Source organism: Pristiophorus japonicus, chromosome 5 (assembly GCF_044704955.1).
Source record: "Pristiophorus japonicus isolate sPriJap1 chromosome 5, sPriJap1.hap1, whole genome shotgun sequence".
Taxonomy (NCBI): Eukaryota; Metazoa; Chordata; class Chondrichthyes; family Pristiophoridae; genus Pristiophorus; species Pristiophorus japonicus.
The window spans coordinates 3,077,134-3,094,544 of NC_091981.1; the positions used below are offsets into that span (position 1 = coordinate 3,077,134).

Below are 17,411 nucleotides of genomic sequence, written 5' to 3' on the forward strand. Positions count from 1 at the left end.
ACAGCATAACTAAGACCGTCTATTTCCACCTCCGTAACATCGCCCGTCTCCACCCTCTGCCTCAGCTCATCCACTGCTGAAACCCTCATCCATGCCTTTGTTGCCTCTAGACTTGACTGTTCCAGCGCCTCCCACATTATACCCTGCATAAACTAGAGGTGATCCAAAACTCTGCTGCCCCGTGTCCTAACTCGCACCGAGTCCCGATCACCCAATCACCCATCACCCCCTGTGCCCCGTGTCCTAACTCGCACCGAGTCCCGCTCACCCATCACCCCCTGTGCTCACTGACCCGTGTCCTAACTCGCACCAAGTCCCGCTCATCTATCACCCCCTGTGCTTGCTGATCTGAATTGACTCCCAATTAAGCAATGTCTCGTTTTCAAAATTCTCATCCTTGTTTTCAAATCCCTCCATGGCCCTCGCCCCTCCCTATCACTGTAATCTTTTCCAGCACTACATTCCCCGAGATGTCTGCGCTCCTCTAATTCTGCCCTCTTGAGCATCCCTGATTATAATCGCTCCACCATTGGTGGCCGTGCCTTCTGTTGCCTGGGCCCCAAGCTCTGGAATTCATAAGAACATAAGAATTAGGAGCATCCGTAGGACATTCAGCCCCTCGAGCCTGTTCCGCCATTCAATGAGATCATGGCTGATCTTCTACCACAATTCCACTTTACTGCACTGTCCCCATATCCCTCAATTCCCTTAATATTCAAAAATTTATTGATCTCTGTGTTGAATATACTCAAAGACTGAGCCGTTGAATATACTCAAAGACTGAGCCGCCACAGTTCTCTGGGGTAGCGAATTCCAAAGATACGCCATCCTCTGAGTGAAGAAGACTAACCCCTTATTCTGAGACTGTGACCCCTGCTTCTAGACTCCCCAGTACAGGGGAAACATCCTCCCTACACCTACCCTTCAAGCCCTGTAACAATTGTGTATGTTTCAATAAGATCACCTCTCATTCTTCTAAACTGTAGAGAATATAGGCCTAGTCTGCTCAATCTCTCCTCATAGGACAATCCCCCCATCCAAGGCATTAGTCTGGTGAACCTTCGTTGCACTCCCTCTATGGTAATTATATCCTTCCTTAGGTAAGGAGAGCAAAACTGTGCACAATACTCCAGGTGTGGTCTCATCAGGGCCCTGTATAATTGCAGTAAGACATCTTTACTCTTACACTCAAATCCTCTTGTAATAAAGGCCAACATACTATTTGCTTTCTTAATTGCTTACTGTACTTGCAGGTTATCTTTCAGTGATTGGTGTACAAGGACACCCTCCGAACACCAACATTTCCCAATCTTTCACCGTTTAAAAAATACTCCTCTTCTATTTTTCCTACTAAACTTCACATTTCTCCACATTATATTCCATTTTCCATGTTCTTGCCCACTCACTCAGCCTGTCTATATCCCCTTGAAGCCTCTTTGCATCCTCCTCACAACTTACATTCCCACCTAGCTTTGTATCATCAGCAAACTTGGATATATTACATTTGGTCCCCTCATCCAAATCATTGATATAGATTGTGAATAGCTGGGGCCCCAGCACTGATCCTTGCGGTACCCCACTAGTTACATTCTGCCAACCCGAATATGACCCATTTATTTTTACTCTCTGTCTTCTGTTTGTCAATCCATGCCAGTATATTACCCTCAATTCCATGAGCCCTAATTTTGTTGAAAAACCTCATGTGTGGCACCTTATCAAATGCCTTTTGAAAGGTTCCCCCTTAGCTATCCTGCTAGTTACAACCTTAAAAAATCTCTTAACAGATTTACCTTTCATAAGTCCGTGTTGACTCTTCCCAATCCTATTCTTTTCTAAGTGCCCTGTTACTACGACCTTAATAATAGATTCTAGCATCATCATCACCATAAGCAGTCCCTCGAAATCGAGGAAGACTTGCTTCCACTCTAAAAGTGAGTTCTCAGGTGACTGCACAGTCCAATACGGGACTCCCTAAGCAAGCACTCGACTCGGAACTTCTACACGGCAAATGAGCCCTAGGTGGTCAGAGGAAACATTTCAAGGACACCCTCAAAGCCTCCCTGATAAAGTGCAACATCCCCACCGACACCTGGGAGTCCCTGGCCATAGACCGCCCTAAGTGGAGGAAGTGCATCCGGGAGGGCGCTGAGCACCTCGAGTCTCCTCGCCGAGAGCATGCAGAAACCAAGCGCAGGCAGCGGAAGGAGCGTGCGGCAAACCAGTCCCACCCTCCCTTTCCCTCAACCACTGTCTGTCCCACCTGTGATAGAGACTGTAATTCCCATATTGGACTGTTCAGTCACCTAAGGACTCATTTTTAGAGTGGAAGCAAGTCTTCCTCGACTCCGAGGCACTGCCTATGATGATGATTACCCTTGTTACATACGCCTCTAATTTCCTGATTTATACCGTGCCCTACATTACCACTACTGTTTGGGGGCCTATAAACAACTCCCACCAATGTTTCCTGCCCCTTGCTGTTTCTTAGCTCCACCAAAACCAATTCTACTTCTTGATTTTCCGAGCTAAGACCCTTTCACTCTACTGTCTTTATCCCATCCTTTATTATCAGGGCTACCCCTCCTTTTCCATTTTGCCTATCTCTTCTAAAAGTTAAGTGTCCTGGAATATTTAGTTCCCAACCTCGGTCACTTTGCAACCACATCTCTGTAATTGCTATTAGATCAAACCTATTCATTTCTATCTGTGCTATTAATTCATCTATTTTGTTGCGAATGCTTCACACATTCAGATTTAGTGCCTTTAGCTTTGACTTTTTTCTATTTTTCCGATGTTACCTCAGTCAGTGATGCCCTCTTACCTTTGTTACTCTCTCTGTCCCTTCCTGGCCCACTCTGCTTATTTTTACCCAGAACTCTGTTCTGTTCTGGAGCCTTGACCTTTCTCTCGCTGTTTTTTCCTGAATCCTCCCAACACCCCCCCTCCTTCATCAGTTTAAAGCCCTGTCTGCTGCTTTAGTTATTCAATTTGCCAGGCCAATGGTTCCAGCCCGGTTCAAGTGGAACAGCTCGCTCCTTCCCCAGTACTGGTGCCAGGGAAATCCTTATTAGTCGGGAAATTGTGTTGGGGAAATTGATGGGATTGAAGTCCGATAAATCCCCAGGGCCTGATGGACTGCATCCCAGAGTACTTAAGGAGGTGGCCTTGGAAATAGTGGATGCATTGACAGTCATTTTCCAACATTCCATTGACTCTGGATCAGTTCCTATGGAGTGGAGGGTAGCCAATGTAACCCCACTTTTTAAAAAAGGAGGGAGAGAGAAAACAGGGAATTACAGACCGGTCAGCCCTACCTCAGTAGTGGGTAAAATGATGGAATCAATTATTAAGGATGTCATAGCACATTTGGAAAAAGGTGACATGATAGGTCCAAGTCAGCATGGATTTGTGAAAGGGAAATCATGCTTGACAAATCTTCTGGAATTTTTTGAGGATGTTTCCAGTAAAGTGGACAAGGGAGAACCAGTTGATGTGGTATATTTGGACTTTAAGAAGGCTTTCGACAAGGTCCCACACAAGAGATTAATGTGCAAAGTTAAAGCACATGGGATTGGGGGTAGTGTGCTGACGTGGATTGAGAACTGGTTGTCAGACAGGAAGCAAAGAGTAGGAGTAAATGGGTACTTTTCAGAATGGCAGGCAGTGACTAGTGGGGTACCGCAAGGTTCTGTGCTGGAGCCCCAGCTGTTTACATTGTACATTAATGATTTAGACGAGGGGATTAAATGTAGTATCTCCAAATTTGCGGATGACACTAAGTTGGGTGGCAGTGTGAGCTGCGAAGAGGATGCTATGAGGCTGCAGAGTGACTTGGATAGGTTAGGTGAGTGGGCAGATGCATGGCAGATGAAGTATAATGTGGATAAATGTGAGGTTATCCACTTTGGTGGTAAAAACAGAGAGACAGACTATTATCTGAATGGTGACAGATTAGGAAAAGGAGGTGCAACGAGACCTGGGTGTCATGGTACATCAGTCATTGAAGGTTGGCATGCAGGTACAGCAGGCGGTTAAGAAAGAAAATGGCATGTTGGCCTTCATAGCGAGGGGATTTGAGTACGGGGCAGAGAGGTGTTGCTACAGTTGTACAGGGCCTTGGTGAGGCCACACCTGGAGTATTGTGTACAGTTTTGGTCTCCTAACTTGAGGAAGGACATTCTTGCTATTGAGGGAGTGCAGCGAAGATTCACCAGACTGATTCCCGGGATGGTGGGACTGACCTATCAAGAAAGACTGAATCAACTGAGCTTGTATTCACTGGAGTTCAGAAGAATGAGAGGGGACCTCATAGAAACGTTTAAAATTCTGACGGGTTTAGAAAGGTTAGATGCAGGAAGAATGTTCCCAATGTTGGGGAAGTCCAGAACCAGGGGTCACAGTCTAAGGATAAGGGGTAAGCCATTTAGGACCGAGATGAGGAGAAACTTCTTCACCCAGAGAGTGGTGAACCTGTGGAATTCTCTACCACAGAAAGTAGTTGAGGCCAATTCACGAAATATATTCAAAAAGGAGTTAGATGAAGTCCTTGCTACTAGGGGGATCAAGGGGTATGGTAAGAAAGCAGGAAAGGGGTACTGAAGTTGCATGTTCAGCCATGAACTCATTGAATGGCGGTGCAGGCTAGAAGGGCTGAATGGCCTACTCCTGCACCTTTTGTATTTTCTATGTTTCTATGAAGCAAACCCCCTGCCTCTCACACCACTCTCTGAGCCATGCATTTAACTTTCTAATCTGCTTATCCCTATACCAATTGGTCCGTGGCTCAGGTAACAATCCAGAGATTATTACCGTTGAGGTTCTGCTTTTTAATTTAGACCCCAACTCCTCAAACTCTTTCAGCAGAACCTAATTCCTAGTTCTACCTATGACATTGGTTCGTACGTGAACCACAACAACTGGATCCTCCCCCTCCCACTCCAAGTTCTTCTCTAACCGCAAGAAGATATCGTTAACCCCAGCACCGGGCCGGCAACACAATCTTCAGAACTCCTGGTCGCGACTGCAGAGAACAGTATGTATCCCTCTGACTATACTGTCCCCTACCACAACTACATTCCCTTTCACTCCCCCCACTTGAATGGTCTCTTGCACCATGGTGCCCTGGTCAGCTTGCTCATCCACCCTGCAGGCTTTTCCCTCATCCACACAGGCAGCAAGAACCTCATATCTGTTGGATAAGGACAATTGGATAAGGACAAAGGCCGAGGTTCCTCCAGCACTCCACCTGGGGTCCCCTTTCCTGCCTGATTTGCAGTCACACCCTCCTGTCCCTGACCACTAACCAGAATTGTACCACTACCTAACCCAAGGGGTGTGACTGCCTATTGGATGAAAGTGTCCAGGTAACTCTTCCCCCTCCCTGATGCCCTGCAATGTCTGCAGCTCGTACTCCAGCTCCACAACTCTGAGCCGAAGTTCCTCGAGCTGCAAACACTACTGCAGACGTGGTCACTCGGGATTGCGAGCTCTCCACAAACTCCCACATGCTGCAGTTACCACACACCCCCTGCCCTGCCATCTCTAACCTTGTTTTATTTACGACCTCACTCTGTCAAGCCCATGTGGTGGCTGGTGTGCAGCGGCCACCCCACGTTAAAAAAATCCACCCACAGGCATCTTCCACCCTTCAGGATGTAGTTCAGGTCCTTCATTGAAACACCTGTGAACTCATCCCTTTTTGGCGTGGAAGCAAGTCATCCTCGCTTCGAGGGCCTGTGATGATGATGATTTATTTATTAATTAATTAAAACTTTTATTCAATCGATAATTTAGTTTTATTGTTTAATTATTTTATCTGTTCTAAGGTATTAATTTAATTCGCAAGTTATAGTTTCTCAGCTCTTAATTTAAACCCCTTTCCGAACTTAGAAAGCAAATAAAGGCTGTAATACTCACCAACCAATGACCTACCTGCTCTCCTGTGATGTTACTCTCTGATTTTCTATTTCGCCACGCCCTTTTTAATTCCCTCCCTAAACCTCTCCGCCTCTCTACCTCTCTTTCCTCCTTTAAGACACTCCTTAAAATCTACCTCTTTGATCAAGCTCTTGGTCACCTGTGCTAATATCTCCTTGCGTGGCTCGGTTTGTTTGATGACGCTCCTGTGAAACGCCTTGGAACATTAAACACGCTCTATAAATACAAGTTGTTGTTTCTAGTTTTTCTTTTTAAAAAAAAGCCTCTAAAAACAACTGGTAGTAATTCAGCCGGACCGTAATATTTTCCAGTGATATCTCGTCTTGTCATATCCTGTCGTACCTCATCTTGTCTTACATCCTGCCTGTCTCCACGACAACCAATACTCTTCCTGAGGCCGCTGCAACCTGCCACTATTATTCCTTATCAATACAATTCTTATCAAAACTTGTCAGCAACTTCAGCAAATACAGTGGTAGCTAATAATTTTTTATGCCAACTGTCCCTCAACTCAAATTGATTTTTCTGCCTAACATTGTAAAGCTCATGGAAAACAAATATCTCAGTTAAAATTCCAACCTCCCTTGCAAGCTCCTGCACCAGATGATGCTGTGCATTGGAAAAACAATAAATCTATTATCGATCATTTTAACAAAAAAGCAAAATAATGCTGGAAATCAGAATTAATCATTTTTATCATGTTTTCACATTTAATTTTAATTTATTCGTTCGTGCGATGTGGCCATCGCTGGCAAGGCCGGCAGTTATTGCCCATCCCTAATCGCCCTCGAGAAGGTGGTGATGAGCCGCCTTGAACCGCTGCAGTCCGTGTGGTGAAGGTGTTTCTAGAGTGCTGACTTTGTGGCAGCGGTTTGTCATTTCAGAGGGCAGTTAGAGTCAGCCACATTGCTGTGGGTCTGGAGTCACATATCGGCCAGACCGGGTAAGGGCGGCAGATTTCCTTCCCTAAAGGACATTAGTGAACCAGATGGGTTTTTATGACATTCCGGTAGTTTCATGGTCACCATTACTGACACTGGCTTTTTAATTCCAAATGTATTTAATTAGCGGAATTTAAATTCCTCAGCTGCCGTGGTGGGATTTGAATTTGTGCCTCTGGAGCATTAGTCCGGGTCTTTGGAGTACTCCAGTAACATACCCACTGTGCTACAGCGTCCCTACGACAGCCATTTACAAATGTGAACAACGTGAGTTTAGAGTGAACATTGCAGTGCAATGAATAAGTTGACTGGACGTTCTAATGATGAGGTTGCCCAGCCTGTTCCAGTGTTCCGTTGTCAAAAAAGAAATACTTGGATTTCTGTAGTACCTTTCATAACCACCGGATGTCTCAAAGAGCTTTACAGCCAATGAAGTACTTTTGGAGTGTGGTCACTGTTGTATTGTGGGAAACGCCAATGTGCACACAGCAAGCTCCCACACACAGCAATATGATAATGACCAGATAATCTGTGTAATGATGTTGGTTGAGGGAGAAATATTGGCTCCAGGACACTGGGGAGAACTCCCCTGCTCTTCTTCGAAATAGTGCCCTGGGATCTTTTACATCCACCTGAGAGAGCAGACGGGGCCTCGGTTTAACGTCTCATCCAAAAGACGGTTCCTCCGACAGTGCAGCGCTCCCTCAGTACTGCCCCTCCGACAGTGCAGCACTCCCTCAGTACTGCCCCTCTGACAGTGCAGCACTCCCTCAGTACTTCTCCTCCGACAGTGCGGCGCTCCCTCAGTACTGCCCCTCCGACAGTGCGGCGCTCCCTCAGTACTGCCCCTACGACAGTGCAGCGCTCCCTCAGTACTGCCCCTCCGACAGTGCGGCACTCCCTCAGTACTGCCCCTACGACAGTACAGCACTCCCTCAGTACTGCCCCTACGACAGTACAGCACTCCCTCAGTACTGCCCCTCCGACAGTGCGGCACTCCCTCAGTACTGCCCCTCCGACAGTGCGGCGCTCCCTCAGTACTGCCCCTCCGACAGTGCGGCACTCCCTCAGTACTGCCCCTCCGACAGTGCGGCACTCCCTCAGTACTGCCCCTCCGACAGTGCGGCACTCCCTCAGTACTGCCCCTCCGACAGTGCGGCACTCCCTCAGTACTGCCCCTCCGACAGTGCGGCACTCCCTCAGTACTGCCCCTCCGACAGTGCGGCACTCCCTCAGTACTGCCCCTCCGACAGTGCGGCACTCCCTCAGTACTGCCCCTACGACAGTACAGCACTCCCTCAGTACTGCACTGGAGTGTTAGCCTAGATTCATGTGCTCAAGTTCCTGGAATAGGACTTGAACCCACGACCTGACTCCGAGGCGAGGGTGCTGCCCACTGAGCCACGGCTGACACCGAGAACCCCTCAATTGACAGCATTAAAAAAAAGGTTGACGAAAGACACTGGAGATAAATATCAGTCTGGTGCAAATGCTTCTAAATTAACATCACAGTGATGGAATATAATTTGAAATCAGAATGTGGCAGTTCATACTGGGGACAGAAAGAAAACAAGCATCTGTTACATTTCTACAGCTTTAGGCCATGTTACAGAATCATTCCGTCAAGCAATTCTGTCATGTCAATGCAGCATTAGATCATCTTCCGTGGCTATATGATTTAAAATTGTAATTTGAATTTTGATGTTCTTGGTTTAAAAGCGCACCAACTAATACATTAATATATATTTTTTGTACAGGCTGTATATATGCACTCCAAGTATCAATGTGTGATGGCATTGTCAGTGACTGAGTAATGATCGTATGTCATGTTACATACAGTTTATTGCAGGGAAATTGTTCAGCATGCATGTTGCAAACCAATAATTATCTTTATGGGTTTGATGACGACTAGAGAGGATTGGGGATTGCCATGAGAAACTCTCCAAAAATAATATTTCATGGCTTGCCATTGATACTAATCAACTTTTGCTTTGTTAAATGCAGGTTAGTGATGTATATTGAAAGAGACAGCAGAAAGGTCATGCAGGGGAAGGAACAACAAAACAGCAACGAATACCTGTCCAAGTGTCTGGATCTGCTAATCTGTCATATTGTTCAGGAGCTGCCAGGGATAATGGGTAAATTGACAAGTAATATATGAAATATTGGAACAGTAATTCAGTTACAAGAGTCTCGCCTTGTCTTGTATGCAGTTTGTGCAGTATTGATGTTATAGAGGAGCGGCTGCCTCCAAAAAAAGAAAGGCTTGCATTTCTATAGCGCCTTTCACGACTATCAGATGACCCAAAGCGCTTTACAGCCAATGAAGTACTTTTGAAGTGCAGTCACTGTTGTAATGTGGGAAACGCGGCAGCCAACTTTCACACAGCAAGCTCCCACACACAGCAATGTGTTAATGACCAGATAATCTGTTTTAGTGATGTTGATTGAGGGATAAATATTGGCCCCAGGACACCGGGGAGAATTCCCCTGCTCTTCTTCCAAATAGTGCCGTGGGATCTTTTACATCCACCTGAGAGAGCAGACGGGGCCTCGGTTTAACATCTTATCCAAAAGACAGCACCTCCAACAGTGCGGCACTCCCTCAGCACTGCCCCTCGGCGACAGTGCAGTGCTCCCTCAGTACTGTACCTCCGACAGTGTGGCACTCCCTCAGCACTGCCCCTCGGCGACAGTGCAGCGCTCCCTCAGTACTGTACCTCCGACAGTGCAGCGCTCCCTCAGTACTGTACCTCCGACAGTGCAGCACTCCCTCAGTACTGCCCCTCCGACAGTGCAGCGCTCCCTCAGTACTGCCCCTCCGACAGTGTAGCGCTCCCTCAGTACTGCCCCTCCGACAGTGCAGCGCTCCCTCAGTACTGTACCTCCGACAGTGCAGCACTCCCTCAGTACTGCCCCTCCGACAGTGCAGCGCTCCTTCAGCACTACACTAGAGTGTCAGTCTAGATTTTTGTGCTCAAGTCCCTGGAGTGGGACTTGAACCCACAACCTTCTGACTCAGAACAAGTGTGCTGCCCACTGAGCCAACGCTGACAAAGCCTACATCTGTTGTGAAATCACTGATGCAATTTGTAACATGGTACCTGCAGAGGAATAAACTGGTACGTTCGAGTAATCATGATGTTGTGATCACGTTTGCAATAATGCGCAGTTGGGAGTTGGTATAATTTGATGGTCTGCAGGGTTTGGCCTGGTTGGGGTTATCACTGTACCCACACACACAGTGATGGGGTATTATCCTTCGTTGAGCAGTAACTGGAGGGTTGTTAGTTTGTGGTTTCACTTTGAATCTGCTTGGGGTGGTCTGGGTTTGTTTTGGAGCTGCCTGCGTTGGATGGGCTTCCAGGAATACCTTTCCATTCAAACTTTTTCTCGGTTATGTGGGGTGTAAATTTGTGAAACACGAGAATAAAATATAGGTGCAGAGCTGCAGATAATAAATCATACCGTTGCAATGAGACCTGTGGGATTTGAGACTGTTTGGAAGTTTTCATGAGCCTATGCTTGTTCCAGAAGGACTTACTTTTCGTCGCAATTTTTAAGGAGGAGAAACATAGAAACATAGAAAATAGGTGCAGGAGTAGGCCATTCGGCCCTTCGAGCCTGCACCGCCATTCAATGAGTTCATGGCTGAACATGCAACCTCAGTACCCCATTCCTACTTTCTCGCCATACCCCTTGATCCCCCGAGTAGTAAGGACTTCATCTAACTCCTTTTTGAATATATTTAGTGAATTGGCCTCAACAACTTTCTGTGGTAGAGTATTCCACAGGTTCACCACTCTCTGTGTGAAGACGTTTCTCCTCATCTCGGTCCTAAATGGCTTACCCCTTATCCTTAGACTGTGACCCCTGGTTCTGGACTTCCCCAACATTGGGAACATTCTTCCTGCATCTAACCTGTCTGAACCCGTCAGAATTTTAAACATTTCTATGAGGTCCCCTCTCATTCTTCTGAACTCCAGTGAATACAAGCCCAGTTGATCCAGTCTTTCTTGATTGTCAGTCCCGCCATCCCGGGAATCAGTCTGGTGAACCTTCGCTGTACTCCCTCAATAGCAAGAATGTCCTTCCTCAAGTTAGGAGACCAAAACTGTACACAATACTCCAGGTGTGGCCTCACCAAGGCCCTGTACAACTGTAGTAACACCTCTCTGCCCCTGTACTCAAATCCCCTAGAAATGAAGGCCAACATTCCATTTGCCTTCTTAACCGCCTGATGTACCTGCATGCCAACCTTCAATGACTGATGTACCATGACACCCAGGTCTCGTTGCACCTCCCCTTTTCCTAATCTGTCACCATTCAGATAAGCGAATGAGCTAAGGTTTGGCAGATGGAATACAATGTCGGAAAGTGTGAGGTCATCCACCTTGGGGAAAAAAACAGTAAAAGGGAATATTATTTGAATGGGGAGAAATTACAACATGCTGCGGTGCAGAGGGACCTGGGGGTCCTTGTGCATGAATCCCAAAAAGTTAGTTTGCAGGTGCAGCAGGTAATCAGGAAGGCGAATGGAATGTTGGCCTTCATTGCGAGAGGGATGGAGTACAAAAGCAGGGAGGTCCTGCTGCAACTGTATAGGATATTGGTGAGGCCGCACCTGGAGTACTGCGTGCAGTTTTGGTCACCTTACTTAAGGAAGGATATACTAGCTTTGGAGGGGGTACAGAGACGATTCACTCGGCTGATTCCGGAGATGAGGGGGTTACATTATGATGATAGATTGAGTAGACTGGGTCTTTACTCGTTGGAGTTCAGAAGGATGAGGGGTGATTTAATAGAAACATTTAAAATAATGAAAGGGATAGACAAGATAGAGGCAGAGAGGTTGTTTCCACTGGTCGGGGAGACTAGAACTAGGGGGCACAGCCTCAAAATACGGGGGAGCCAATTTAAAACCGAGTTGAGAAGGAATTTCTTCTCCCAGAGGGTTGTGAATCTGTGGAATTCTCTGCCCAAGGAAGCAGTTGAGGCTAGCTCATTGAATGTATTCAAGTCACAGATAGATAGATTTTTAACCAATAAGGGAATTAAGGGTTATGGGGAGCGGGCGGGTAAGTGGAGCTGAGTCCACGGCCAGATCAGCCATGATCTTATTGAATGGTGGAGCAGGCTCGAGGGGCTAGATGGCCTACTCCTGTTCCTAATTCTTATGTTCTTATGTTCTTATAATAGTCTGTCTCTCTGTTTTTACCACCAAAGTGGAAACCTCACATTTATCCACATTATACTTCATCTGCCATGCATTTGCCCACTCACCTAACCTATCCAAGTCACTCTGCAGCCTCATAGCATCCTCCTCGCAGCTCACACTGCCACCCAACTTTGTGTCATCCGCAAATTTGGAGATACCACATTTAATCCCCTCGTCTAAATCATTAATGTACAATGTAAACAGCTGGGGCCCCAGCACAGAACCTTGCGGTACCCCACTAGTCACTGCCTGCCATTCTGAAAAGTACCCATTTACTCCAACTCTTTGCTTCCTGTCTGCCAACCAGTTCTCAATCCACGTCAACACTACCCCCAATCCCATGTGCTTTAACTTTGCACATTAATCTCTTGTGTGGGACATTGTCGAAAGCCTTCTGAAAGTCCAAATACACCAATCAACTGGTTCTCCCTTGTCCACTCTACTGGAAACATCCTCAAAAAATTCCAGAAGATTTGTCAAGCATGATTTCCGTTTCACAAATCCATGCTGACTTGGACCTATCATGTCACCTCTTTCCAAATGCGCTGCTATGACATCCTTAATAATTGATTCCATCATTTTACCCACTACCGATGTCAGGCTGACCGGTCTATAATTCCCTGTTTTCTCTCTCCCTCCTTTTTTAAAAAGTGGGGTTGCATTGGCTACCCTCCACTCCATAGGAACTGTTGGAAAATGACTGTCAATGCATCCGCTATTTCCAAGGCCACCTCCTTAAGTACTCTGGGATGCAGTCCATCAGGCCCTGGGGATTTATCGGCCTTCAATCCCATCAATTTCCCCAACACAATTTCCCGACTAATAAGGACTTCCCTCAGTTCCTCCTTCTTACTCGACCCTCTGACCCCTTTTATATCCAGAAGGTTGTTTGTGTCCTCCTTAGTGAATACCGAACCAAAGTACTTGTTCAATTGGTCTGCCATTTCTTTGTTCCCAGTTATGACTTCCCCTGATTCTGACTGCAGGGGACCTATGTTTGTCTTTTCTAACCTTTTTCTCTTTACATTAAACAGGGAGTTGTCTCTGTTTAACTCTTAAATACCGCACTATTTCACCTATAGATGTTTGAATATGTGATTCGCATAGTAACTCTGTTTAAAAAAAAAAGTAACTTATCTTGGATGATCTTAGTACCATCATCATCACAGGCAGTCCCTCGAAATCGAGGAAGCCATGCTTACACTCTAAAAGTGAGTTCTCAGGTGGCTGTACAGTCCAATACGTGAACCACAGTCCCTGTCACAGGTGGGACAGTCAGTGGTTGAGGGAAGGGGAGGGTGGGACTGGTTTGCCGCACGCTCCTTCCTCTGTCTGCGCTTGGTTTCTGCATGCTCTCGGTGATGAGACTCGAGGTGCTCAGCGCCCTCTCGGATGCTCTTCCTCCACTTAGGGCGGTCTTTGGCCAGGGACTCCCAGGTGTCGGTGGGGATGTTGCACTTTATCAGGGAGGCTTTGAGGGTGTCCTTGAAACCTTTGGCTTGTTTGCCGTGCAGGAGTTCCGAGTAGAGCGCTTGCTTTGGGAGTCTTGTGTCGGGCTTGTGGACAATGTGGCCCGCCCAGCGAAGCTGGTCGAGTGTGGACAGTGCTTCGATGCTTTGAGGTGCTTGCTGTATATAGTCCATGTCTCTGAGCCATATAGGCCAGCAGATATTACTACAGCCCTGTTGACCATGAGCTTGGTCTTCCTCAGGCGACCGAAGGCTGCGCTGGCACACTGGAGGCGGTGTTGGACCTCATCATTGATGTCTGCCCTTGCTGATAGTAAGCTCTCGAGGTATGGAAAATGGTAAAGGTGCAGCGTCCAGAATCCGGAATGTTCCAGAATCCGGACTCCGGACCGATCAGTGGCAGGGTCAATCTCGGGGCCCCGTTGCTGCCTGACTTCGTGCCTCACCACCGCTCGCCTCAGCCCAGCACCGCTGTCCTTACCTCGAGGCCTCCTAGCCTGCCACCCTGAACACATGCTCGGCAGGTAACCCCCCCCCACCCTTTCTGACATTCCGAAATCCGGAAATAACCGAACCTGGGCTCGGGTGTTTCCGGATTCGTGACGTCAGAAAAACGTTCCAATGTCCGGAAAAATGCGGATTCCGGAACAGCCTCGATCCCGAGGGTGCCAGATTCAGGACGCTGCATCTGTACCTGTGCCTTGATCACTACATGGTTAGGTTAAAATCTCAGTGACTATAACTGTAAGGTATGCCCCGGTGAGTATACTCTCAGGTTTGTAGAGCTGTTCAGTTGGGAGAGGCTTAGCTAATCACGTGATGTTCACAAGACTCAATAAAACCCCAGCCAGTCGGGTTCGGGAGATCCACGATGGGGCAGGTGGTTGTGAGCCTGGTAATGTGTCGTGTGATTGTTAAACCTTTGCTAATAAACCAACTAGTTTTCCAAAGCAATGTGTTGCTATGAATTCTTAAGCAAAGAACCCACGAAGCAAATACATTGCAGTAACGGTGAAGATGTATTAAAAATGTGCAGTATCAGCAGATTCCAGCTGGCAGTTCCTGCTGTCAGGGTGAGCTCCAAACTTGGCAGCGGGCGTCTAAACACTCCCACCTCATCGAAGATGTGCTTGACGGCTGAACTGCAGCATGCAACATTCTGTAAATGCTGACATGCCGTTTCCTGACATTAAGAGTTCACAGTGAGATTTGATTACTAGGGTAGCATTTCCAGTGGTTAGTCTTATTTATTTGCTCATACTGCAGTCTGAATTTTTGCTGAGTTTAGAAACAAGCGATCTATTGAGACTGAAAAATCATTCTGCCATTACCTCAGATTGGAGCCAATATAAAGGGAAATTTACTCCAGCAACCCAATATGAGGGATATTTCCCAACCTAAATGGTGGAGTTTTTTTAATTATTGAAAACAGCAAATAAAAATGCACCCATGTTTTAAAGACCCCATTCAGGCAGTCCGTCGCTCCATGCTGTTACTGGTTTGGAGTCTTTAACCTGCCGTGATGTCCCTGAGCTCGGTCAGTTAAGCGTCACCCCACACTAGTTACAAAGCAGTTTTACAAAACCATACTTCTGTCTTCCATTTCTGTCCTCCCCTGCCACATAACAAAAATACTGTCTTTCACATTAGCGTTTTGCTAAGCAATTTAGTAAATTAGAAAATAACAATAAATCGGCTGCTTTCATGAGCGTTTTTTATTATAACTTCTTTTCCACTCCAGGACAGAGGTAGTGACAACAAAATGAACCGGTAATGTGTCGTGTGATTGTTAAACCTTTTGCTAATAAACCAACTAGTTCTCCATAGCATTGTGTTGCTATGAATTCTTCAGCAAAGAACCCATTCCTGGGATGTGGGCGTCGCTGGCAAGGTCGGCATTTATTGCCCATCCCTAATTGCCCCTGAGAAGGTGGTTCAAGAGCTGCCTTCTTGAACCGCTGCAGTCCGTGTGGTGAAGTACCATCTACAAGATGCACTGCAGCAACTCGCCAAGGCTTCTTCGGCAGCACCTCCCAAACCCGCAACCTCTACTGCCTAGAACTGCTGTTAGGGAGGGAGTTCCAGGATTGTGACCCAGCGACGATGAAGGAACGGCCGATATATTTCCAAGTCAGGATGGTGTGTGACTTGGAGGTGATGGTGTTCCCATGCACCTGCTGCCCTTGTCCTTCTAGGCGGTAGAGGTCGCGGGTTTGGGAGGTGCTGCCGAAGAAGCCTTGGCGAGTTGCCGCAGTGCATCTTGTAGATGGTGCACACTGCAGCCACGGTGCGCCGGTGGTGGAGGGAGTGAATGTTGAAGGTGGTGGATGGGGGGCCGATCAAGCACTGGATGGTGTCGAGCTTCTTGAGTGTTGTTGGAGCTGCAACTCATCCAGGCAAGTGGAGAGTATGCCATCACACTCCTGACTTATGCCTTGTAGATGGTGGAAAGGCTTTACGGAGTCAGGAGGTGAGACACTCGCCGCAGAATACCCAGCCTCTGACCCGCTCTTGTTGCCACAGTATTTATGCGACTGGTCCAGTGAAGTTTCTGGTCAATGGTGACCCCCAGGATGTTGATGGTGGGGGATTCAGCGATGGTAATGCCATTGAATATCAAGGGTCGGTGGTTAGACTCTCGCTTGTTGGAGATGGTCATTGCCTGGCACTTGTGTGGCGCGAATGTTACTTGCCACTTATCAACCCAAGCCTGAATGTCGTCCAGGTCTTGCTGCATGCGGGCACGGACTGCTCCATTATCTGAGGAGTTGTGAAATTACTGATTCCTCTTTGAAAGAGCTATCCTGTTTAGATTGCATTTGTTACTGGTGGTAGTATAAGTAATACAGTGATATTATTGCCCACGTTCTGTGCAGTTACTTATTGAATCTAAAATGCCCTGTCTCAGATTTTAATAAGTCGAAACAGGTCCTCTGATTCCCTCTCATGCCCAATATTTTCACTTTGCTCTGCAGGGAGGGATGGGAACAGTAGGTTCCCTCCCTCCCCTCACCCGAGGGCCATGATACAACATCAGCAGGTATTGCGCAGTGTGGACGATTCACTGGCTGCTGATACTGTATCCGGATAAATTGAGATTAAACCACTTACTTCCTAGTTCCTGGCATGTCCCAGGCCAGGAATTTCAACTCCTCACTGTAAAGTCCTTACTCTACAGCATGAAACCACACGAGGCACATTCCAGGAACAAGGCCACTCTGTGACCTCCTCTTTATTACAGGACTCCAGAAGTGATGACCCTGCGTGGGACCTCCCTTTATATACCTGTGTGGTCAGGTAAGGAGTGCCTCCCACAGGTTCACCCCCTGTGGTCAAGGTGTGCATCTGAGTTGAGTGTATACAGTAATACAGTGGTGTTACATTGTGGTTACAAACATGACACTCACCCCATTAATTTATGTGTCTTTGTTTTAATAGCATGGGTCCTAATGTGCACTGATTGAGTGCATATTAATGTAAAGAGTGGTGAGGAATTCTTGAACTACAGGATTTGTACATTCTAAATACCCTCTGAATGAAGAATTTCCTTTACTAGTCTCTTATGACCAACTTAAATTTGTAATCGCTCGTTACCGTCTCACTGACAAATGAAAACAATCTTATCACAATTTACCTACGCCTTCATAATCTTTGAAGACTTCTATTAGGTCACTCCTACATTACAACAGTGACTACATTTCAAAAGTACTCATTTTCTGTAAAGCGCTTTGGGATGTCCTGAGGTCAGGAAAGGCCCCGATATAAACATATGTCTTTCTTGCTTTCTTTTCTTTTACTCCTCAACCTTCTCAGTCCCAGAGAAAAAGCCCTTTCTTCATAACGGTG

The 17,411-nt window shown here is 46.8% G+C and overlaps 1 protein-coding gene across 5 annotated transcripts in view; it reads left to right on the plus strand.

The window, feature by feature from the left end:
* ulk4 (unc-51 like kinase 4) overlaps window positions 1-17,411 on the plus strand; it is a 615,462-nt gene that overhangs the window by 250,176 nt on the left and 347,875 nt on the right. For all 5 annotated transcript variants that reach the window (XM_070880300.1, XM_070880304.1, XM_070880303.1 and 2 more), the window contains exon 23: window positions 8,883-9,016. In XM_070880300.1, coding sequence (XP_070736401.1) covers window positions 8,883-9,016 — 134 coding nt within the window. The remainder of the gene's footprint in view (window positions 1-8,882; window positions 9,017-17,411) is intronic.